This window comes from Microtus oregoni, unplaced genomic scaffold, assembly GCF_018167655.1.
Source record: "Microtus oregoni isolate MIOR12 unplaced genomic scaffold, Mior012 000049F_ref0000343, whole genome shotgun sequence".
NCBI classification, from domain to species: domain Eukaryota; kingdom Metazoa; phylum Chordata; class Mammalia; order Rodentia; family Cricetidae; genus Microtus; species Microtus oregoni.
Genome location: NW_024543223.1, coordinates 12,878,466 through 12,903,494, shown reverse-complemented (window position 1 = coordinate 12,903,494; position 25,029 = coordinate 12,878,466). Strand labels below are relative to the sequence as shown.

At 36.6% G+C, this 25,029-nt stretch overlaps 2 protein-coding genes across 7 annotated transcripts in view; one reads left to right on the top strand and one right to left on the bottom strand.

Annotated features, from left to right (window-relative positions):
• Positions 1 to 9,332, top strand: part of Fbxl5 (F-box and leucine rich repeat protein 5) — a 45,137-nt gene extending 35,805 nt beyond the window's left edge. For both annotated transcript variants that reach the window (XM_041636372.1, XM_041636371.1), the window contains exons 10-11: positions 2,069 to 2,217; positions 8,547 to 9,332. In XM_041636372.1, coding sequence (XP_041492306.1) covers positions 2,069 to 2,217; positions 8,547 to 8,623 — 226 coding nt within the window. In that variant the 3' untranslated portion in view covers positions 8,624 to 9,332. The remainder of the gene's footprint in view (positions 1 to 2,068; positions 2,218 to 8,546) is intronic.
• A 6,458-nt stretch (positions 9,333 to 15,790) lies between these two features.
• Positions 15,791 to 25,029, bottom strand: part of Cc2d2a (coiled-coil and C2 domain containing 2A) — a 74,778-nt gene continuing 65,539 nt past the window's right edge. For 4 of the 5 annotated variants that reach the window (XM_041636412.1, XM_041636415.1, XM_041636413.1 and 1 more), the window contains 7 exons: positions 24,771 to 24,860; positions 23,386 to 23,499; positions 21,807 to 21,941; positions 20,810 to 20,932; positions 19,368 to 19,426; positions 17,120 to 17,297; positions 15,791 to 16,092 (listed from right to left, as the gene is read on the bottom strand). In XM_041636412.1, the coding sequence (XP_041492346.1) occupies positions 15,904 to 16,092; positions 17,120 to 17,297; positions 19,368 to 19,426; positions 20,810 to 20,932; positions 21,807 to 21,941; positions 23,386 to 23,499; positions 24,771 to 24,860 (888 nt within the window). In that variant the 3' untranslated portion in view covers positions 15,791 to 15,903. Of the gene's footprint in view, positions 16,093 to 17,119; positions 17,298 to 19,367; positions 19,427 to 20,809; positions 20,933 to 21,806; positions 21,942 to 23,385; positions 23,500 to 24,770; positions 24,861 to 25,029 lie in introns of those variants that run through there. The other variant, XM_041636416.1, reaches the window with a different exon arrangement.

Sequence of the window (25,029 nt, the reverse complement as noted above, 5' to 3'; positions counted from 1 at the left end):
AACTATGTAGTGAGAGAGACCCTCTCTAAAAAAACATCCCCTCATTCCTGTCAAACCACATAGATTGTGAACTACTACCATTGTTAACCTGAGGTCTATAAAGATGGCAAAATGCTGGGAAATTTTTCTTTAAAATTAGAATATAAGATAAATTAGATTTAAAACATGCCTTTTCCAATCTTTACCATTCACTATCCTCTCTGAGTATCAATATTCGCATAGTCCTGGCCAGATGTGGTGGTATATCCCAGCTCTTAGAAAGCAGTAGATGGACAGTTGTTGTTCATTGATAATCTGTTTTGTACAGTGATTTCTAGGCTAATCAATACTGTCTGACAAAGAATGTCTCAAAAGAACAAAAACAAAAATTCGTAGTTCTTTCTTATCACTATAATAGTTTACTTACTTCTGATACTGGTTTTTAATTTATTAAGCTGCATTAATTTTAAGACTGAATTTGGCTTAGTAGTCTTTTAATATGTCTCTTCTGTTTCTAGTTATCCCAGTTTTGATGTTTTAGTATTCTTTTAATTATTGTTCTATAGAATCTTGGCATTCTCAATCTTATTCTTATTATATTTTAATCTGTTGTAGTTTTTATACATGAATGTAATACTTGGTTTTCTTTTTAAACACTAAAATAAATTTACATCCTATTCAATTTTACCGTCAGTAATCCTCTTTTAATATATTTTTGTCATCTCCTAAATAAAAATTCTTATTAGCAGTTGCTCCAGTTCTTCCTGTCCTCAGTTGCTGATGGCCAGTTAATCTACCAAGCATCTCTGTGGGTTTACCTACTGTTACACGACAGTATTCAATGTTTGCTTTTTTTCCCACATATCATAATGTGTTTAAAGATAGTGCAAATCATAACCTATGTGTACTTCATAGCTGTATAACATTTAATTGTATGGCTATACCACATTTTGTTTATCCATTCATCAGTGGATATTTGAGGTATTTCTGCTTTTTGTCTTATGTGAGTAATGCTGCTATGAATATTTATATACTAGTTTAGGTATAAACATGTTTTCATGCTTATATATCCATGTATGTGTAGGAATTACTAGGTTGTTGGCATAGAGGTCGTTGTACTCACAGAGAAGCACTAAGAGGACCAGGAATGTTAATCGTACAGGGGTGTCTTTTCAATGGAAGGAAATAAAAGTTAGATACCTGTATTCCATTCAAAAAACTAAGAGTAGATTTTATTAATGACCTGGTGACCTTTTGTTATCTGTGAAGGCAGACCTTATCCAGATTCCCCAGAATGATTATCCCAGACGGTTTCCTCCCTAGACAGTACCCATCTTTAGGCTCAGAGATGTCATGTGTACTTTATGGCCTGCTGGATTCTGTGCTTTCTGTCAGAGACTACACTTGGTCTAGGCCTGTTAGCTGGATCCTCATGGTCACATATATTTTGTAAAGGAGTCTCTATGTAGTCACACCTTTAGCTTTGCTGTGCACCTGGAATTGAACTGATTGCACTGATGGTTGCCTGTTACCTTTTCCCAAATTGTAATGTGTTTTAAATATGCTGGCAATGAACCGCCTGGTATTAGACTCCCTGAAATAGTTGATGATGTCAGTCTGCACTGGGTTTTCATTCTTATCTCTTTGCATGGTTTGGTTCCCTTCCCTGTCTGACATCTGCAGGGCCAGTTCACTAGGTTATGGGAGGAACTCCAGAACTGGCAATTATGTTTCAGACTTGAGGAATTTCCTTGATAGTTTTTACTCTGTTAGACAGTGTGTTGGGAGAATGAACAGTACATCTCTAGGTCTCAGTGTTTCTTCATGTGAGAATTGAGTTACTGTAATGTTCTTATAATGCAAGGTGTCATATGCTGCTTTATTGGAGTCTTTAGGAAAAATTTACAACACTTTTTTGAGTCAATGTATTTCTGCTTAAGGATGAGTCAGTTTTCAGTGTTTTATAAAAAATTTAACTTTTTTTATTAGCAAATTGAGAGGTATGTAAAATATTGATCTAGTGGGCCTTCGAAATATTAAAAATTTCAAAGGTTAGTATTTGCTGACTATCACATTATTTCTCTTGCAGGGTTTTGACTCTGGGAGGAGGACTGCCTTACTTGGAGCACCTTAATCTCTCTGGCTGTCTTACTGTAACTGGTGCGGGGCTGCAGGATTTGGTCTCAGCATGTCCTTCCCTCAATGATGAATACTTTTACTACTGTGACAACATTAACGGTAATGCCTTTTAACAGTGAGATACTTTGAAGAATGCATTTAAAACTTTTGACAGTTCTAATAATTTTTATAGGGTTTATTTGCTTTCTAGATTCTCAGTTGCACAGATTGTCTTACTTTTAGGGTTAGTCCTTTAAATTTAATAAAATTAAAATGATTTGGTTCTCTAAGGTAGTAAAATCAAAGTAACACACATTTTTACTCACTTCTTGAAGGTAAGTTTCTTTCTTACCATTCTAAAAGAATTTTAAGCATTTAAGAGTTTTAATCATTTAAAAAAGGACAAGTTGTTATAGAATCACTAAGATTATTCTGACATTTTGGGAATTCCATTGTAGTATTCTAGCACTTACCATTAACAATTTAAGAATATTGATTTTCTAGACACACTGGTTTCTTAGGAATGATAGGCTCATTTTTCTCACAGCACTGCTTTATCCAGCGTGGCACATAGACAAAGGGAGACTTCTGTAATGTGAGCTCCTCAGGAGCCCTGTGTCTTATTTCGTATTAATCTCCCTCAAGACTGAGGAAGTAGATTCTGCAGCACTGAGAAAAGACTGAGATGGCTTCGGCATAACCAAAATTCCTATACTGTTTTAGAAGTTGATTACTGATTCCTGAACTGATTTAAAAATCATGAAGTATGATTTGGGGTTGTAGCTTTTTGAAAGACTGCTTGCTTAGCATGCATGAATCTTTGGGTTTGAGCCCAGCACCACATAAAACCAAGAGTGGGGGTTCGTGCTTATAATTAATCCCAGCACTCAGGAGATAGTGTCAGTAATTCAAGGACATCCCTTGCTTCAAGTTCAGCTTGGATCATGTGATGCCCTACTTAAAAATCCCACACAGCCAGGCTGTGGTGGTGCATGCCTTAAATCTCAGCACTAGGAAGGTAGAGGCAGGCAAATCTCAGAGATTTGGGCCAGCCTGGTCTACAAAAGCTAGTTCCAGGACATACTCCAAAGCTACAGAGAAACCCAAAACAAAAACAAAAAACAAAAAAAAAAAAAAGAAAGAAAGAAAAAAGTCAACACACACAGACATTCTTCCTCCCACTTTTTTTTCTTTTTTAAAGTCTATTGGTTAGAATACACAGTTTCAAATTATATTTGATTGTGTTTAGTAGAAACAATTTTTCAGAAGCGTAATAAAGCTGCTCCTCAATTATTGATAAAACAAATCATCTTGTATTTATAACTAGAAACACATTTAAACAACTCCATTCTGTTATTCCTAGCTTATACTACACACTGTTGTTTCTGAGAGTCCAGTTATTCTAAAATGAAAGGGAAGATCAGAGTTTCTCTCAGGTAGAGCAGTTGACAGGAGCTAGGTAAACAGAGACAAGAAAAACATTTTAGCATGCAGAGAAATTAGCAAATTTCCTATGGCTTGGAATTTAGATTTCAAGTAAATCTAAAGTAAATGAGACTGGAGATCTTAACTCTTCTAGTTCTGGAAGACTGACATGTTCTTGACAAAAACAACTTGGTAGTACCTATCTTTACTTTCTCTTGCTGACAACGTATAGCCAAAAAATGGAAAAAAAATGAATAGTTACTATTTTTTTTTGGTTGTACCTAGTTGAACAAACAAAAACAAAAGGACATTCATGAATGGAAGCTTTTGTTTGTTATAAAAAATAAAGCCATAGGGAACTGTACAGATGACTTAGTGGTTACGTGGATGACTTATTGTTCTTACAGAGGACCAGAGTTTGGTTTCCAACAGACACATTGGGCAGCTCACAACTGCCTGTAGCTCCAGCTCCAGGGGATTCAACACTCCATTTGGCTTCTGTGGCTAGTGCACGCACTCCTATGAACATATACCCACATAAAAACATGTAATCTGAAAGAATAAGTACAGCTTTTAAAAACAAAACTTCATAAGGCTTATAGGATACATTTTAAGACTAATTAGCAAGTACTTTTTAAATAAGATATTTTATTTGTATGTTACACTTAAATTGCCTATATAATTTCAGTATAGGTTGTGTTTGGAAACAAATCTCATAACCTAATTTGTTTTGCTTAGTGGATATAGGTATCTTGGAAAGTATTGAGTTTTAGTTCAATTTTATTATTTCCCTAATTATTTTATACTTAAATGTTTTTAAACTTTAAAAATATTTAGATGAAAAAGTTAAGTGATTAAAATCTCAATATTATTTTTATCTTAATCTGTTTTGATTATATAATATTGGCATTCCAAAGGAGCTATTTACTCCTTTGTTGACTGTATTTTTTTATTTCTAATTTTCAGTAGAATATTTTAATTGAGGGATCTGATTTTTTTTAAGTTTTGAAAAATATTTACAGTACTTGAAATAATACTAAATTTCCTTTCTTAACTTGATAGAACATGATTTCGAAGAAATGGAAATCCTTTAAAGTTTACAGGGTGACTTCTCATATAATGTGCTTTTTAGGATTCTAGGTAGTTGCTCTTAAAGCAATACTTGAGTCAGTCTTTTTTGTAAAAGGACATTTGGACAACTTAAAAGCAATTGGAAAAGGTGACACCATTGGCATAGTACTTTGAAAGCTCAGCTTGTACAGGAAATACTTGATGAAGGTTTAAGAATCCTCAGTTTTATTTCTGAAAATAATGGTTATGATTTAGTACATGGTTCAGAGTAATGAGGAAACATATATTTAAAAGTAACATTTAATTTGAAATGTATTTTATTAAAAAATCTACATAATTACCACATTATTAGCTAAAAGAATTTAATGCTAATAAATGTGAGATTAAATAGTGAACGAAAAGGCAGGATGACCTGTATTCTAAGCACTGGCAAACATTGGGGAAGGTGTTAGCCATCAGCTGTTCCATTTCTACTTTGAGCAAGATACTGTATTAAGCTCTGATGCCAAACATACACTCTGCTTCTTCTGAATGATTCTCCATGATTTTTATGTTATTTGACTTGGATATGCAAGGTGTCTTATCCATAATATTTACACAAATCTTTATCATTAAAGTAGTTGTTGTATGGCCTAGTTTCAAGCTCTGAAGAACAGTTGAACGATGGTAGTGAGTAAACTTTCTTGTGCTGCTTTGCATTTCCGTTTGTGCATAATTTAGCAGTTAAGATAGATTAGCTCATAGTTCTGGAGGTGACAGTCTCAGATGATTTGCTCTCTTATGTTTCTAATTTAAGTTAAAAAGGAATCAAAGGTAAGTGAAGGTAAGTGAAGACATATGCACAGCATGAGTAATATATAGTACTTAAAACCAAGAAAAACATGGCATTTTTATAAACAGAATTAGCTACCTTTGTAGTTCTTTTCATCGCAATATTAAAAAGTATTATTCTTTGCTTTAACAATTAGGAGATTTTTACCTTTTAATTTAACTTAATTTAAGTTTTACTATAATTTAGCCTGGTACATTAACCATTTGGCTAAGTCAGATATTTAAAAGAAAGTATTCTTTAATTTGTTAGTCTAATGGGAGAATAGCATCTTTCACCACTTATACTGTTGAGGCCCCTTTTACTATTTTTCCCTTAAAAACGAGTTGAATATTTTACTGCTTCTAGCTTTAACTGTTTTTCCCCCTAGGCCTTTTTTTTTTCTTAATACTGAATTTTATATGGAATTCAATATAGTGTTTCTTCTTTACTTTTCTGTCACGAAAAATAAAAGTTCATGGATGTAGACAGGGTATAGGGAGCTGTGTAGTCCAGCTACTTGGGAAGCTGAGGCACAAAGAGTACTTCAACCTGGAAGTTTGCAGCCAGCCTGGAAGACATAAGTCTTTGGGTCTTAAACAGAGACAAACATAAAAACGTGTGTGTGTGCTTGTATGACTATAGGTCTGTTATTTGGAACATTAAGAATTTCCATGTTTTTCCATAGTTGCTGAGAATAGAATTATGCACTGGTAAATAATAGGTATATTTTGTTAAGATTCAGCAGTCTGAGCATTATAAGTGTCAGGGAGTGAGTGAAAAGATATCAGATGTTTGGTGGCAAAGCAGTACTGTGTAAGGGGTGAAGCCAAGCTAAGCAGTGGATGGTTGAGGACTGACTGGTGCTTAGGAAAGCTGGAAATATGTTACATGGAAAAACTTGTCAAAGATTGACAATGGAGGGAATTTCAAAACTTAGGACTCTTTGCCAGGGCATTTCTTTCTTTTTTTTTAAAAAAATATTTATTTATTTATTATGTATACAATATTCTGTCTGTGTGTACGTCTGCAGGCCAGAAGAGGGCACCAGATCTCATTACAGGTGGTTGTGAGCCACCATGTGGTTGCTGGGAATTGAACTCAGGACCTTTGGAAGAGCAGGCAATGCTCTTAACCACTGAGCCATCTCTCCAAACCATGCCAGGGCATTTCTAATAGTTATAAATATGTACTAAATCTTTTAACTTTGTGTCTTATTTTAAGGAAAAATAAGGAATTTGCTGCTTTATAGGACTTTTTAAAAACAAATTTTAAATGTTTGGCATATAGCTTAATTAGAAATAGAAGGTTTTAGCTTGTAGTAAAAATGAGTCTGTAGTGCTTGTTTTGTGGGTACTTTTTTTTTTTGAAAATTTATTTATTATGTATACAACATTCTGCCTCCATGTATGCCCGCACGCCAGAAGAGGGCGCCAGATCTCAGTACAGATGGTTGTGAGCCACCATGTGGTTGCTGGGAGTTGAACTCAGGACCTCTGGAAGAGCAGCCAGTGCTCTTGACCACTGAGCCATCTCTCCAGCCCTGTGGGTACTTTTTAAACCTACAAACGTAGTTTTCAAAGTCTGAAATCTGAGGCCAGTCTTTTTTTGATTTATCCTATGTCCCATTTCCATCTTGTATGCCATGTCTATTTCCCGTATTTGAAGCTAATCCCAAACATGTCAAAGTGAAATTATAATTGATTGCAATTCTATACATAAATGTAAAAGTCAGTGGGTTTTTTTTTTTTTGTTGTTGTTGTTGTTTTTGGATTTTCGAGACAGGGTTTCTCTGTGGCTTTGGAGCCTGTCCTGGAACTAGCTCTGTAGACCAGGCTGGTCTCAAACTCACAGAGATCCGCCTGCCTCTGCCTCCCGAGTGCTGGGATTAAAGGCGTGCGCCACCACCGCCCGGCTAGTCAGTGTTTTTCTTAAAGATAATTTGCCATTTACATAGTGAAATATATGAACATTATATCTCAGAGACTTTATTCTAAGAAATTCTTCATTTTCTTTCATATATGCTATCTTGAGAATAAAAGGAAATGTTTAACATCTGGCGATACATGTATTCTATGTGTTGCAGCTTTCATGATTTCTGTCTTCTAGGGGTATAGCATAGTCACCTTTTGCAGTGTCCTGCTGCTCTTGAAAAGTAGAATGATGCAAATGGATACTGCATTTTGTGTTAAGCAGGAGATCCCTGAGGGGTAGTGTGATGTTAAGTTCATTCTGTCCTGAAGTTCTGTTTCATGTCTTCATTTTGTGTTGTTCTTATGTACCATAATTGCAAGCTTTGGTTTTCCCACTGGAAGCATAGAGAACTGCTCCTTAATCCAGTGTACCAGCTACACCGAGTCTTTGAAATGCTAGAAACAACCCTTCTACATTTGCTTTTTTTAAAAAAACTAAAACCATTTTGTTCAGTGCACTCTTAACTTTTGTGAAATTTCTTTGTACTTTTCTTATTTTTAGCTATGTTCCTGAATATACTAGATTTTGTTTTCTAGTGTCTGGGTTGCATAGTGCAGCTGGGGTAAAATTCCAGTTATTCCACAAGAGGTTTATTATTGTTTGTATGTGCATCACCATTTTATATTCTAGATGTTTAATTAGTCACTCATTTTGTATTCAGTTTTGGGAAATAATTTCATCTAAAGCTACCATTTGTTTTTTCAGAGATATCCAAATGCTCAGAGTATGGCACATACATTGTATCTGCATCTATATAGTATATTGTTTTAAACTTTGAATGTGACATTTATTCTAATTGTTCAGTGTTCCATTTATTGAGTTGACACAGTTCAGATAGGGTTATGCTTTATGTTATGTTTCTAGGAAGGATGTTCAAAGAGTTTGTTTTTAAACTATCCGGCAATCTTGTTTCTGTGGATTGTCTCCTTTTCATCTTGGGTTGTAATATTCTTGGGAAATTTTACTGTGTTCCGTCTTTCATGGAGGATATTTTAGATGAAATCAGACTATTACTGGCCGTTTGTGTCTGAGGTTTTCATGCTTTCACTGTAAGATTTACTTGTGTGATGGCAGTGAACTGCTAGTAGAACAGTGGTAGATGAGTAGGCAGAGCTATTTTGCATGGTCTCTAAGACGTTCCTCCTTTCACATGTGTTTTACTTTCATACAGGTCCTCATGCTGATACCGCCAGTGGATGCCAGAATTTGCAGTGTGGTTTTCGAGCCTGCTGCCGCTCTGGCGAATGACTCTTGACTTCTGACCTTTGTGTACTTCATTTAGCTGAGCAGGCTTCCTCTCATGCACTTTACTTACAGCACATTTCTTGTGTTAACATCCCTCCTTTTGGATTGTTTTGGCCCCATGTCTTACAGTCTCAGAAATTTAATTTAGCGGTGAACTGTACAGTGTTGTTTTTCCTTGCAAAGTAATTTTTGTTTTAGAAAGGAATCAGGATTTTTTTTTTATTAGGGTGAGAACAGTCTTACTGGTTTCTTTTAAATGAAATGCTTTAAAAAGAATATCACTAATGCCATGGTATTTAAAGTATTTTTAGATTATTTTGCATTTTAGTCAGTGGGGGTTATTGGTTCTCTATGTGTAAACACTGTACCAAGTTTTGCAGATCCTTTCAGATACTCTTTCTGAAGTTTTATTTTCAAAGACTGGACATTTTGGAAATGAATTTCTTTTTTCCTAACATTTTCTTTATTTTAACAATTCTTAGGGGCCAATTCAAACACATCTAGAGATGAGATTCTTTAAGATTGTAGAATAAATTGGCCTCTCAGTGTTTGCTCAGTGAGCTAGTAAAAGCGCCTGTCTATTTGTATTTGCTTTTGACACCTGATTCCACTACTGTCCCTAAACTGTCAAATTTGGGAGGGATTTTTAAAATTCCATAAGTGTTTGAAGAAATGTATAAATAAAAACTACTTTGAGAACTTTACCAAGCAATACCTTGTGTTGTGATTTTATTTTTAGTCTGAATTCAGGTTTACTAAATGTTTTGTTCATTGAGCCTCCATAAAATTGTGACCCTGACACATTAACAATTTTAGATACTAAATACTACTGTGTTAAATTTCTTTTTGAAATTAATTATAATTTTATGTCATGAAGAAGAAGATGGTGCCCTGCCTCTTTTTCTTCCTTCTTGTAAGTGCAAACAAAGCTGTAGAAGGAAGTAATCCTGGAGTCAGCTTCTCTGTCTGTAAGCATTTCCTTCCAGTGAGACAGTGTGACGGTGTCTAGAAATGAAGCAGGAGTTACCTAATTGAAACGTGGAGGAATTCTGGAACATTCTGCAGTTCAACTGACATTTGAATTAAACACTGATGTATCTGCTGACATTCTCTTTGAAGAGTCACCGTGCTGTCAAGAGTTTTTATTTTGATTCATTATCATTTGAAACAAACTGGAACCCTACAGATTTGGTATAGGGTTGAGCATGTGTACAAGCAGGTAACCTTAATATTTTGAGGAAGTCGAGTCTTGTGGACAATACAGATAGCTTCTTCCTGTAAGTATGTAAAGGAGGGAGAAAAAAGTATTGCATTTTCTTTGAGTATAGAGTCAAGTCTAAAGTTTGACTATTTTGTAAGATATACTATAGTTACTGTGCTTTTATTTTTCAAAGTGATTAATTAAGTTTATTTATGAGTACCATTTTGAGGGAGAAAAAAAAAAACAGAAAATGTCCCAGGAATGAGTCTCATACAAATGTGTGCTAAATTTTCTCGGTATCAACTTGAAATTGCACAGAACAATGTCTTGAGTCATCACAAGAGGACTTAGGTTTATTATAGCCTCACATAATCAGAAAACAGTAATCTTATGAGAGGAAATGGGTGTTTAAGAACCTGGCTTAGATACTATTGTTACTAAATTAACTTTGAAAAGCTAGTTTTCAGAAATTGTAAGGAATGGAGTTTTTTAAAACATGTACACATTTTGTTTTTCATTCTTAATATAAGAGGATAGTTTAACATGAGACTGTCTACTTGGTTTCAGTATATCCTGGATTTTTATGATTGATTTCCTTCTGAGAATAAAATGTACCAGTTGTATAAGTTGCATCAGGTGCTTGATAAACTTTAGGTGTTAAATATAAGCCCAGTGTTGTGTTTTAGATATACTAGCTTTTATAAGCCTCACAGTGCAATGAAACAGGCAGTATGGTCTTTTTCTGTAATTATGGAAAAAGTAACTTGACTATGATAACCCGGCTAGTAAGTGTCCCAACTAGGGTTTATACAAAGTTGATCTTCTTAACTATGGTGTTACTATGTCTCTTTGTTATTATTTTGTAACTGTTATGGGTCAGTCTGGGCAACTGTTCCTTGAAGAGTTCATGAAAGTAGCAGAGTAGAGACAGATGTAATTGCAATGTAACTTGGTAGAGGAATGTGTCAGCTAAAACAAAGGTTAAAGTTGATACTTAGTCTCTTGTCTTTGAAAATGAAAGCTCCACCAGTGTTCTGATTTGGAGGTCATTCTTTCACAGAGTACATTAGGCATTAGGAAATAGTCTTGGTTGTCCAAACATGGTTGAGAAGAACTCAACTAGAGCATCTAGTGGGTGGAGGCCATGTAGGCTGTTACACTTCTTAATTTTTTTAATTAGGTTTATTTTATGTGTGTTTTGCCTACATGTATGTCAGAAAAGGGCACTGGAGTTAAGAATGATTATGAACTGCCATATGGATAATAGAAATCAAACCTGGAGCAACAACTGCTGGGCAATCTCTCCAATTCCTGCTGTCAAACATCACATAGGACAGCTTTCCACAAAGAGTAATTTGAGTACAGACGGTTTCAATGCAGAAAACTACCAGAACTTCCAAGAAGACCTAATACTTATACTCCTTAATGTATTTCACAATATAGAAACAGAAAAGTCATTGCCAAATTCCTTTTATGAAGCTACACTTACCCTGATACCAAAACCACACAAAGACTCAACCAAGAAAGAGAATTACAGGCCAATCTCACTCATGAACATCGATGCGAAAATCCTCAATAAAATACTGGCAAACCTAATCCAAGAACACATTAGAAGAATTATCCATTATGATCAAGTAGGCTTCATCCCAGGGATGCAGGGCTGATTCAACATACGAAAATCTATCAATGTAGTCTATCATATAAATAAACTGAAAGAAAAAAAACATGATCATTTCATTAGATGCTGAAAAAGCATTTGACAAAATTCAACATCCCTTTATGATAAAGAACTTAGATTAGGCATACAAGGGTCATACCTAACTATAATAAAAGCTAACATCAAATTAAATGGAGAGAAACTCAAAGCCATCCCACTAAAATCAGGAACACGACAAGGCTGTCCACTCTCTCCATACCTCTTCAATATAGTGCTTGAAGTTCTAGCAAGAGCAATAAGACAACATAAGGGGATCAAAGGAATTCGAATTGGTAAGGAAGAAATTAAAATTTTATTATTTGCAGATGATATGATAGTGTACATAAGCGACTCCAAAAACTCCAGCAAAGAACTCCTACAGCTGATAAACACCTTTAGTAGCGTGGCAGAATACAAAATCAATTCCAAAAAATCAGTTGCCCTCCTATACACAAAGGATAAGGAAGCAGAGGGAAATCAGAAAAGCATCACCTTTCACAATAGCCACAAATAGCATAAAATATCTTGGGGTAACTCTAACCAAGGAAGTGAAGGATCTATTTGACAAGAACTTTAAGGCATTGAAGAAAGAAATTGAAGAGGATACCAGAAAATGGAAGGATCTCCCTTGCTCTTGGATTGGGAGGATCAACATAGTAAAAATGGCAATTCTACCAAGGGCAATTTATAGATTCAATGCAATCCCCATTAAAATCCCATCGAAATTCTTCACTGATCTTGAGAAGACATTAATCAACTTTATATGGAAAAACAAAAAACCCAAGATAGCCAAAACAATCTTATACAATAAAGGAACTTCTGGAGGCATTACCATCCCTGACTTCAAACTCTATTACAGAGCTTCAATATTGAAAACAGCTTGGTATTGGCATAAAAACAGAGAAGTCGAACAATGGAATCGAATTTTAATCCACAAACCTATGAACACCTGATTTTTGATAAAGGAGCTAAAAGTATTCAATGGAAGAAAGAAAGCATCTTCAACAAATGGTGCTGGCACAACTGGATGTCAGCCTGTAGAAGAATGAAAATAGATCCATATCTATCGCCATGCACAAAACTCAAGTCCAAATGGATTAAAGACCTCAATATCAGGCTGAACACACTGAACCTGATAGAAGAGAAAGTGGGAAGTACTCTACAACATATGGGCACAGGAGATCACTTCCTACGTATATCCCCAGCAGCACAGACATTAAGGACAACATTTAATAAATGGGACCTCCTGAAACTGAGACGCTTCTGTAAAGCAAAGGACACTGTCACTAAGACAAAAAGGCAACCTACTGACTGGGAGAAGATTGTCACCAACCCTGCAACAGACAAAGGTCTGATCTCCAAAATATATAAAGAACTCAAGAAACTAGACTTTAAAATGCTAATTAACCCAATTATAAAATGGGGCACTGATCTGAACAGAGAAGTCTCAACAGAAGAAATTCAAATGGCCAAAAGACACTTAAGGTCATGCTCAACCTCCTTGGTGATCAGGGAAATGCAAATTAAAACAACTTTGAGATACCATCTTACACCTGTCAGAATGGCTAAAATAAAAAACACCAATGATAGCCTTTGCTGGAGAGGTTGTGGAGGAAGGGGCACACTCATCCATTGCTGGTGGGAATGCAAACTTGTGCAACCACTTTGGAAAGCAGTGTTTCGGTTTCTCAGGAAATTCGGGATCAACCTACCCCAATCTCCAGTAATACCACTCTTGGGAATATACCCAAGAGATGCCCTATCACATGACAAAAGCATTTGTACAACTATGTTCATAGCAGCATTATTTGTAATAGCCAGAATCTGGAAATAACCTAGATGCCCTTCAACGGAAGAATGGATGAAGAAAGCGTGGAATATATACATATTAGAGTACTACTCAGCGGTAAAAAACAATGACTTCGCGAATTTTGCATGCAAATGGATGGAAATAGAAAACACTATCCTCAGTGAGGTATCCCAGACCCATAAAGATGAACATGGGATGTACTCACTCATAATTGGTTTCTAGCCATAAATAAAGGACATTGAGCATATAATTTGTGATCCTAGAGAAGCTAAATAAGAAGGTGAACCCAAAGAAAAACATATAGTCATCCGCCTGGATATGGGAAGTAGACAAGATTGCCCGCAAAAACTGGGAACTTGGGGGTGAGGTGGCATGGGGCTAAGGGGAATTGGGGTGAGAAACGTGAGAAGAGGAGGATGGGGGAACTTGGGGGAATGGAATGGGATGGTTGGGACACAGGAGCAGAGAAATATATATCCTAATTAAGGGAGCCACCTCAGGGTTGGCAAGAGACTTGACTCTAGAGGGGCTCGCAGGTGTCCAGGGAGATGTCCCCAGATAGTACCTTGGGCAACTGAGGAGAGGGAACCTGAAATGACCCTATCCTATAGCCATACTGAGGAATATCTTGCATATCACCTTAGAACCTTCATCTGGCGATAGATCGAGATAGAAACAGAGACCCAAATAGGAGCACCGGACTGAGCTCTTAAGATCCAAATGAGGAGCAAAAGGAGGGAGAACATGAGCAAGGAAAACAGGACCACGAGGGGTGCACCCACCCACTGTGACAGTGGAACTGATCTATTATGAGCTCACCAAGGCCAGCGGGACTGGGACTGAATAAGCATGGGATGAAACCGAACTTTCTGAACATGGCGGACAATGAAGGCTGATGAGAAGCCAAGGACAATGGCACTAGGTTTTGATCGTAATACATGAACTGGCTTTGTGGGAGCCTAGCCTGTTTGGATGCTCACCTTCCTGGACCTGGATAGAAGTGGGAGGACCTTGGACTTCCCGTAGGGCAGGGTATCTGGACTGCTCTTCATTCTCGAGAGGGAGGGGGAATAGAGTGGGGGGGGGGGAGAAGAGGGGAAGGGGAGTGGGGGGAGGGAGCAATGTTTGGGAGAAGGGGGAAGGTAATGGGAAATGGGGAGGAGGGGGGAATTTTTTTCAACAACTAAAAAAAAATTAAAAAGTTTGACATGTCGAGTTTCCAATTTGATTGTCTCAATTATCTTGAGTATACATTTAAACATGGATTTCACTACTCATTATTTTTGTATTATGTCTATTACTAAATTCCATGTGTTTATTTAAATTTCAAGTCATTAAACCAGATTCCCATTCTTACAGCAGAAGTGTAAAAACACTTAGCAGTTCAACTTAAATCTTTTTATAAACTTACATATAAAATTAATACCCAATTGGAGCAGGATTCCTATTTTCTCCAAAGCCAGGCTTAAATGAATTCTTGTGAGTGTTTATACTACATGTTTTATTGTCTAACTATTTCTCCCAAAATCCTAAAATATAAATAAAACTAAGGTACAGTAGTAGAAAAAAAAAGAGTAATTTGAGAAGTCCTGCTTTAGGTATTTCTGTTTGGCATACATCTTTCCATATCAGTACACATATTTATATATTTAGTCCTCCTGCCTGTCTCTGTGTATGGTGTGTTCCATGGTACAGGCACCTGAGTCTGAGTTTAGGATTGTATTAAAATAAAAACCAGTAAAGCCACCATAGAGGCTCAACCATTTTTACCTAGTTACCTCTCTAGAACTTCTGACTTTTGGTTTTTCGAGACAGGGTGTCCCTGTATAGAACTTCTGTCTTTAAATACTGGGGATGATGGTTTCAATATGAGTTACCAGGGGCAAGGGTATGAGGTAGGATATGGATTTTCAATTTATACCTTAGGTTTTTCTTTTTTAAATTCCTTGATATTTAAAGTCTTTCACACACCCTCAGCACTATATTTTTTTTTAGTAGCTATGTTTGCCTTGTTTTTTGTAACATACCGTTAATTTTATGAGCTGACCCAACATTTATAAAATTTGATGCTGCAGAGTTGTTACTTAGTCCTCTAGACAAGCTGTAAAGCATTAACTTGCTGGGTTTTGGAGTTACGGTTGTCTTTCTGCTGGGCAGACAGATGTGAAGGGCACTAAAGACAGCAAATGCGGAAGTCTGGAGGCTAGTCCTCATAGACAGTCTCAGTTGTGTTAGGGTCAAAGTGTCCGGATGAGCAGACTAATAAAACAGTTGTATGAGGTGGTGGCCCGTGCCTATTTAACCCCAGTATTTGGGCGGCAGAGACAGGAGGACCTCTGAGTTTGAGGCCAGTCTGGTCTACTGAGCGAGTTCCAGGACAGCTAGGGCTACACAGAAACCCTGTTTCCTGTCTCAAAGTGTCACATCAAACAAAAAGGGGGGACCACACCAACTTGTTTGAAAATAGACAATTTTATTTCATTATTTCAAAATATTTTCTTTTGATTCCATTATAATTTAAAATGTATATACTTATAGTCTTTAGATGATATAAAAAAACCACACAAATAGAAAAATTACCTGTTACGTACAAGGGAAGCAACATAGATCCAAACAGACAAAACATTTTTAGGATAAGGGTGGATATATACAGCTAAAGCAAATTCAACATTAGGGACATCAATGTTATGTACTCCCGTGCTATAAACTGCTTCAATCAAAGGCTTCACTTCAGAATAAGGCATGTGAAGGGGAAATCCGGAGAACTGAGGAGAGAAAAACACATTCATACTCAGTAACATTTGAAGGAAAAGATACATGTCCTTATGTAAATTAGATATATTGAGTCTCTAAGATCCTGAGATTATTTCTGTTTCTCTGTTCACTATATATATTAACAACATAAAAATTGAAGGTTTAGTATTTTTGTTTTAGTTACTGGTATATTAATATGTTACCAGTCATTCACCATTCCCATCTCTTGATAGCCCTTAGTGTGCACATGGCCCATGTAATTCCACAGACCCAGGGAAAGCTAATCAATGCATTCTAACCCAGACACGAACATTGGTGTACAGGTGTGGGATGTGGCACAGTGATTACCTGGATGGAAACTTGCTGTGGATAGTGACACAATGTCCTCACTTGCTTTGGGTAGCATGTGCAGATGTTATCTCTTGGACTTGGTCTAGCATTTATTTCTATAAGTAAAGCCTGCCTGAGGGAGTCAAGGTGGCAAGACTTGCCGAGAACCGGAACAGTTTTCCACTGCTAGAGCTATGGTGAACTGAAGACATTCTAGTAAGTTAGTTCTTCATTTTCCTCAGTTTACATCCATTTTAGCTGTCACATTTATCTCACCGCACTAGTCACCAAATTACTTTATTACCCAGCTGTGGGGTGTGACATACAGGACAAACCACCAACAGATAGTAGGCAGAATATTTTACTAGTGAGATTTTTTTTTATTGAAAAATCAGCCATCATAAAACCATACCTTTAAAATTTAACCAAAAATAGCCAGGTGGTGGTGGCTCACACCTTTAATCCCAGCACTTGGGAGGCAGGGTCAAGCAGATCTCGAGTTAGAGGTAGAAAGTGTTGTTTTTCATAGGGTCTTATTGATAACTACTGAGTTTTAAAACATTTCGGCATATTTCTTTTTCGGTGTATAGTACCTCACAAGTGCTTCGTGAGTCTTATGTACGTAATGTGAGCCCCTAAATGAATACAGGGTAACTTCCAGTTTGGGGATGAGGAAAACACTGGCCATTTTAGCACGCTTGTGCTTACCCTGTAGTCTCCCAACTGCCTCAGCAGTTCTGCCCTGTGGTCATCTTCTATATCTTCTCCTTGACTTCTCTCCAGCAGAGGCAAGAAGTGGCGCAGGGTGGAGGTGCAGTACCTGTTCCATCGAGTCAAATGGCGTGGCCTCCAGTCCATGATTTTTTCTTTTAGTATTTTTTCAATCCTGTTCATAAAAATAAACTTTTATTTATTATTTTTTGCTATTTACTTTCCCTTTTATTTACTATTTTTGTTTTTTAATTTTTTCCATGTCCAAAAAGTGCAATTTGTATGCAGCATGGGGTACAGGTGAATGCTTGAATGCATTTTTGATGGTGGTGTTTTCCCAGGCAGATAAGCAGCTACTTAAGGTCAAGTGCCTAAGTGATCCTTGTTCTTGAAGATTATATGCATGGCAACAGGAAATAGAAACAGACAGGATAAACAGGAATATAGTGTCTCTGATGACATGGGCCTAGCTAAATCAAATACATCCAGCAAGACTTTTTTAAATTTTAAGTTCTTTTATTTTTATTGGTAGTATGATAAACAGATAAATTATACCCAGGCAAAAGGTTTTTATTATGTTGGAAATCTGAAATATTTATATAACACTTTATGCTTTACTGATTTTTATAACCCAGTGATTAATTCACAATAGTTTTTTTTGTTACCTTAAAATTGCCTTTTAAAATGACAACTATATTGCATTGGGTTCATAGGCTATTTGGCATGAACAAAGAATGAAGGGAAGCTGTCATCTGTTAAGCCATTATTTACTAGACACAGTGCTGTTATTTTACATTTTGATTGGTTCTCAACAATAATGCTTTGATGTATGAGATATTCCAATTTTACAGAAGACGACAGTTTACAATAGGATGACATCATCTGAGGCAGGGACAGTGGTGTCCAAGTTAAACACTGCTGATTCTAAAGCCTCTTTCAAGCACAGGTTGGAAAGATCCTCAGCTCCTCATTGCTCAGGAGCTATGGGGCCACTTTTGGACTGAGCTAAAAATTATGAATGGATTGCCAAATGCTTGAAAAATGAAATCAGTGAGTCTGGTCAATAGTTTGCTGAAGCTATTAGCTGAGTGTCAGGATTGTAGATTGGTTTCTCCAGATCAGCGGTTCTCAACCTGTGAGTTGCCATCTTGGGGCATGCGTGTCTTAACAACCCTCTTACAGGGGCTGCCTAAGTCTATTGAAAAACATATTTACACTATTCAGAACAGTAGCTAAATTACAGTTACGATGTGAAAATGAAAATAATTTTATTGTTGGGGGTCACCATGACATGAGGAACTGTATTAAAGCATTGCAACATTAGGAAGGTTGGGAGAGATTTCCGCACAAAGGCTTTATGGAGAATTGGGAGTAAATTGGTATTCCTAGCAAGAATGTCTTAAAGAGTTACATTTAATACCGTATAATTTGACAAATTTGTTTTCACACAATGTGACTCAATGGGAATGAAGCACAGGCTTTGACATCAGAATGGTCTGTTGTCGAGGTGTCAGAAGCCCACTTTAACATTAAGAAGTGTAGGGGGCTGGAGAGATGGCTCAGAGGTTAAGAGCATTGCCTGCTCTTCCAAAGGTCCTGAGTTCAATTCCCAGCAACCACATGGTGGCTCACAACCATCTGTAATGGGGTCTGGTGCCCTCTTCTGGCCTGCAGGCATACACACAGACAGAATATTGTATACATAATAAATAAATAAAATTTAAAAAAAGCCCCAAAAAACAACAACAACAACAAAAAAAAACATTAAGAAGTGTGGGCCACTCTGAACCTCAGCTCTCATTTGTGAAACAGAGTAGTGCAGTTAGTTGTACAGCATTAGTGGAATTAAAAAGACTCACACAGGCTTTAACCAGCCTTCACTATGGGTTAGATTCACAAACTAGATGAAGTTCTACAAGCCACTAATTAGACAAAAGAGGCATATTTAAGCCAAGAATTCTCATGTGTACCAACAAGACCCATAATTATAGGACATTAAGTTTCAACATGAGTTAGTCTTTGGAGACCTACATGTAACTAATATTCACCCCTGTATTTTTGCCCACAACATGCTATGCTGATTCCTCATTTGTGTCGGGATTTAGATGTCCTATCTGTACTTGGTATCTGCAGACATAAAGTCTAACAATCCTGATCATTTCATATTGATCTAAGCTGTGAGTTTAAAGTTTGTTATTATACCTATCGTGATAGATTGCCTATGGATCTGTGGGTATTTTGTTACCTGTCTTGCAGCTCAGCCGCAGCCGTTTTGTCTGTGTGTTGATAAATTAGCTCTTCAGGCTATAAAACAGAAAGTTCAGTCAGTACCTACACTTAATTTGCATAGGCATTTCTTATTTTCAGTTCCCTGGAGGCCAGAAAACGGCGTCAGAGTCTTTAGAGTTGTAGTTATAGATGGTTGTGAGCTGCCGAATGTGTGCTTGGAACTGAATGTTGGTCCTCTGCAAGAGCAGCTAGTGCTATTAACCTCTGAGTCACTGTTTCTGCTCCTGTTTTTCTTTTTAAGTAATGAAATTTGAGACTAAGAAAACACAGCCCAAGAGATGCCAAGGAGATTAGAACCAAGGGTAAGGGAAGTGTCACAGATTATAGTGCTTTGTCATTCCTTCTGGGTTTTATTTCCCTTAGCCCTGTCACACAAGTAACCATGACCTGAAGTTCTGTTCAGAGCTTTCTTCCAATGACCATTAAGGACTTACTGTTGCTAAGCACCCTTAGCAGTGATGGGCATAGGTATATGGCCATGAGCAAATCTTATTTTTATTATTTATTACATTGTAGTAAGTGAAGATAAGTGACCTAATTGTGTTTATTATTTTACTGCAGATCTGTGTATTCCTAGACAATCTGCACTGTTTATGCATGTTTTCTAAATTTGAGATTTATTTTATGAAGATGCAACTTCCTTTTTCTGCCTTTATATATTGTATTAGGAATAATAAAAACACACGTTTACAAGTGCTAAGTTTTATTAAGGCAATTATTTGACTACTACAAGGTGTTACATTGTGTAGTATAATTTGTCTCTTATTGCTCCCATTCTTAAGCTACCTCAGATTGCATTCCTGTGAAAAATCTCATATGTACTACCTTCTCACAGGTGAGAATTTCTGAAGGGCAATGTAAAGCTTGTTTGAACCGTTTGTGTCATATAAAAGGTTATTTTTTTATTACAAACCCAGTTGTTTTATATTCTAAGTATGTGTGTCCAAACACTTTTAATAAATAATGTTCACACAAATTACAAATTAGAGTCTACTTGTCAAACTCTGAGGTTAATGTTATAAGCAGGTTCAATGGGTTGGACCTATAGTTTGATTTCATCCTTTGCAGTTAGGATCAATTTAGTGAATTAACACCAGCATAAAAAAATTTAACTGTATTTTGTGATTCTACTTCATGAAAATTCTATGTAAGTCATTCACTTCCTACATAAAAACTTTCAAATATGTCTAAAATGTGAATACCAGTTCTTCACATATGTGAATGTATGTGTCTTCACGTAAATTTGTCACAACGTACTGAACTAATGTTTTAAATCTTACATGTAAATTTAGTATATTAACTAACTAAGAGTAGAATTAAGGGCCAAGAAATAAGTAGTTTTTTCACATAAGGATTTCATATCACTTTATCCACATTTGATTGTTAATAGAATTTTACCTGAACACTGGAAAGGCCAGGATATGGAAGACTTCGTGAAAAAAAAGATTTCCATAGTTTGGGCTTTGTGATATCAAAATTTATCCTTAGTGGTGAATCATGGTGTTGAATATTAAACCAAATCTAAAAAAAGTACATTAGAATATATGTTAGCAGATATGTACACAGGTGTGTGTGTGTGTGTTTATATATATATATATATATATATATATATATAAACATATATATATATATATGTGATATAGGGAGACGCAGTGAAGGAAGTACATTACATATATCTTTGCAGGTATGTACATGTACACGGTGTGTATGTATGATAAAGGGATTGGCAATGAATAAAGCACATTAGGATATATGTTAGCAGATATGTACACAGGTTGTATATATGATATATGGAGTGGCAGTGAAGAAAACACTAGGATATGTGTTAGCAGATGTGTGTGATATAGTAGAGGGAGAAGCAGTAAAGGAAGCAAAGATACAAACAAGCTGCATTTTTTCTTTAAAATATTTTAAAGTTTATATGTATTTTACAATCAGTGATATAGTATCAGTTGTTCTCAGTTTTTTCACATTCACAGACATGTTCTCTCTCTCTCTCTCTCTCTCTCTCTCTCTCTCTCTCTCTCTCTCTCACACACACACACACACACACACACTTTTTTAAAACCCAGTTTTCTCAGGTGACAAATTGCTCTGACAGAAGGGCTAGGCATTGTAAGCTCTGTTGTGGAATGCTAATAAGATAGAGCCAGGACAGAAATTGAATCTAAAAACCTTCTGTACTGCTTTGAAGGTCAGATGATTAATTAAATCAAAAGTTTAATTTAGGATTAGTTAAAGTGGCCAGTTCTTCCAATTCTGCCAACTTACTTATATTTATATAAATGTTCATTTGAATATTCATATTTCTACATTCTTTCCCTATATAAAATCTATACATAAATTGGTCAACTTACAAAAACAGCCATATTTAAGAGGAAATGGTAATACTCACATTATCAGTACCAATTAAACAGCCCACACTTTTCAAAGGGCAGAATGTATCAAATTGTCCATAACAATGTCCACTGCAGGGATTCCATATTAAATAATAATTTTTCTCCCAAGTTAGCACATAGGCAGTTGGACCCTAAGAAAAATTGCCAATAAAATATTTTTCAATTAATTATAAAATAAAGTCATAGTAGTTTACAGAATTCTCTTTAAAACATGATGTATGTTTTAATCTCTGTGTGTGCATGCACGCTCATGTGTGCACACACAGGCAGGTGGCTACTGAAGGATTTAGAGGAGGGTGAGAGATCTCCCAGGCTGGATTTATAGGCTGTGAGTTTCCTAACATGGATGCTGAGAACTGAACTTCCTCTATGAGAGCAGTAAGTATTCTTAACTGCTGATTCATCTCTCCAGTCCCAGAAACAATTCTTCATTTTAGCTGGTCCTCTGCTTTCTTAATTTTATGGCTAATGGATTTAAAAATGGAAATCGATATTTTTTAGAAATTTTGGATTTGGTACTAATAGAGTGCTACTAGTAATCAAAGATATTACTTGCCTTACCAATCAGTATAGCTTAAGGCTTTCTGAAGAACTCTTGTTAGTGGGACCTTTTACAGAGCCAGTAAAGTTGCCATTTGAATACCTAGAAGGCTGGTTAGGCCAAAATGCTTTTACAGTTCCTAATAAAGTCACATACCTTTGAGACACAGTCTATATTTGCATGAACACATAGATTTGGAAGGATATACACCCAGTGATTGAGATGAAGGATGTTTGCTTCCTACTTGGAATAGTCATATATTATAGATTCTTTTATTCAGTGAGTATTTATTTATTGCTGATGCATGAATTCACATGATATTCACAAACAGCCCTGGAGTTGTATGATTTGCTGAGAGTCACAGAACCTTGAGTGCAGGCCCATGGCTCTCTTGCTTTGTCTTTTCCAGGTGGAACTCATAATATATAATTCCCAAGGGCTCTTGGAGCATCATGGCTTCTTTAGAACACCACTTCGGGTAAACTGCTACTATCCACACAAACTTTTTAACCTTGTCCCAGGATTACTCATAGTTCCCTAAACATTGTATTTTGCTCTAGGGGGTAGGGAATACTCCGAGAGTCACCAAGTCTTTTAAACTTTAATATGTTGACAAGAACAGCAAAACACAGCTGCCAACATTCTTTCTTACTGTGTTTTATCTGGTGTGTTTCCACTCCCTCCCAAAGTAGTAACAGTAAAAGAGGCAAATGGAGAGAGTTCCCTTCACCCTTTAGCATAGTATCCAAGGGAATGAGATTGTGGGGAACACTGATTGAGCAGGCTGCATATTAAATCTGGGCTGTAGGTGGTAAAATGTTTAGATGTGCCAGAATCTCTGAAGTGTACAGCCCTGAGTATGCTGTGAAGCCACTCTGTGTGGATCCATTGTGGTTCTGTGTGCCTCTTGTGGTGTCTCTGCTACTTCATGGCAACTGAAAGAACTGTCATGAAAATTAGCCCTGCCCATGAGGAGCATCTGCTTAGATAACACATCTTTTTGTTAATAGCACCCCCCCCCCCTGTGGCCTTACCTCAGGAATGGCATTGCCCATCACCAGCCATGCCTTCTTACCCAGGGACAGAAAGTAATTGCATAGCAGCACTGCATGCTCTTCTTCATCTCCTGCCAGGAGATCAAGGAATTGCTGACAAAAAGAGAAAAACGTTATATTGACTGTTTTATTCTAGATTGACCATGCATACAGGATCTTATTTGCTTTGTGGTTCAGGCTGGTCTGGCACTCACTATGTAGCTCAGACTGGCCCTGAACTGGAAGTCATTCAACCTCAGCCTCCTTGTCCCCAGGACTAGGATTAGAAACATGCATGTCCCATCATATTAGCATTCTCATGCAAAATTTAATGTCTTCGTTGAGATCAGACATTTTTGTTTAATGCTGATGATTCTTTAATGGACATCATGTTTTCTCTAGATTGATGCTGATGGCATGAATATCCAGAACCTATATGTTCCCAGTGGATAGAAACAGTAAATTTCCATGGTTCCACTTCACTGTGTATCAGCTAGTTCACTAGGGCTAAACATTTTCTAAGTGCATTGCATGAACTCCCTGATTTATCCCAGAACAGCTTTGGGAGGGTCCTACTCTCCTTATGAGCCTTGCAGATGCTGAAGTCCAGAGGCAAAGGTGCCATTCTGTTCTCTTCGTATGTTTTCGTGTACCCTTTTGACAAAAACCCCTCTTGGCTCTAACATCTTTTCCTCTAAAAATGCCAAGATTTATGTTGCCAAGATGCATTTGGGAGGAAAAAGTTAAAGTGCAACTGAAGTTTTTAAATTTAGCACCTTCCATCAAAGAAAGTTGAGTATATTAAATTTTATGGAAACGTCAGACAACGTGAAATTCAGAAGCACATTAAACACCCATGCTATAATATAGGTTTGCTTTGCTTCATACCACCCATGGTCCTGACTTGGTGCAAAGAATGTGTTTGACATGGCATACCTTAATTAGGAAGCTCACAGATTAAAGATATACAATTTTTTATTGTAGAATGAGATTTAGACGTTTTCTAAGCAAAGCTGTGATATTATTAATGTAATATTAGGTTAAATCCATATCAATATAGGTGAAATGTTTCCATTCTTTGTGTGAATAATTCTTTGAAACAGTACTTTTTGTTCGGGTGGGTGTTGCTGAGGATCTAACTGATGTCCTTGCATCTGCTAGGCAGGCGTTTACCACTGAGTTATATCCCAAGCCTATATTTTCTTTAACTTTTGCAGTTTGATAAAACTGAACCAGGAATAAAGATATTTCAGAATTTAGCTCTAAACTGCTAACAGATGGCCAAGCAGATTTTTATGATGACTGATGAGTGATGCAATCTCAGGTTATGCAAGGCCTTTAGCTGATGTTCAGCTAAGGCAGGAAAGCGGCGAGGAAGGACTCACATCAGACGTGCTCCATAGGTCACAGATACCAGCAAACGAAACCGTATCCGGCAAGAAAGGGATCAAGGACACGTATCGTCCTACCAGTTCCTGTGCAAAGAAAATTAACTTCCAATAAAATAGAAATCTGCATCCCCACTTAAACTCCCAATAGATGTTTCATACATGTGTGCAGGATGAAGTCGATGTTCATAAAGTGTTTACTTAATGCATTGATATCTTAATCCTCTTCTAAAGCTATGAAGAAAGTTATCTCACA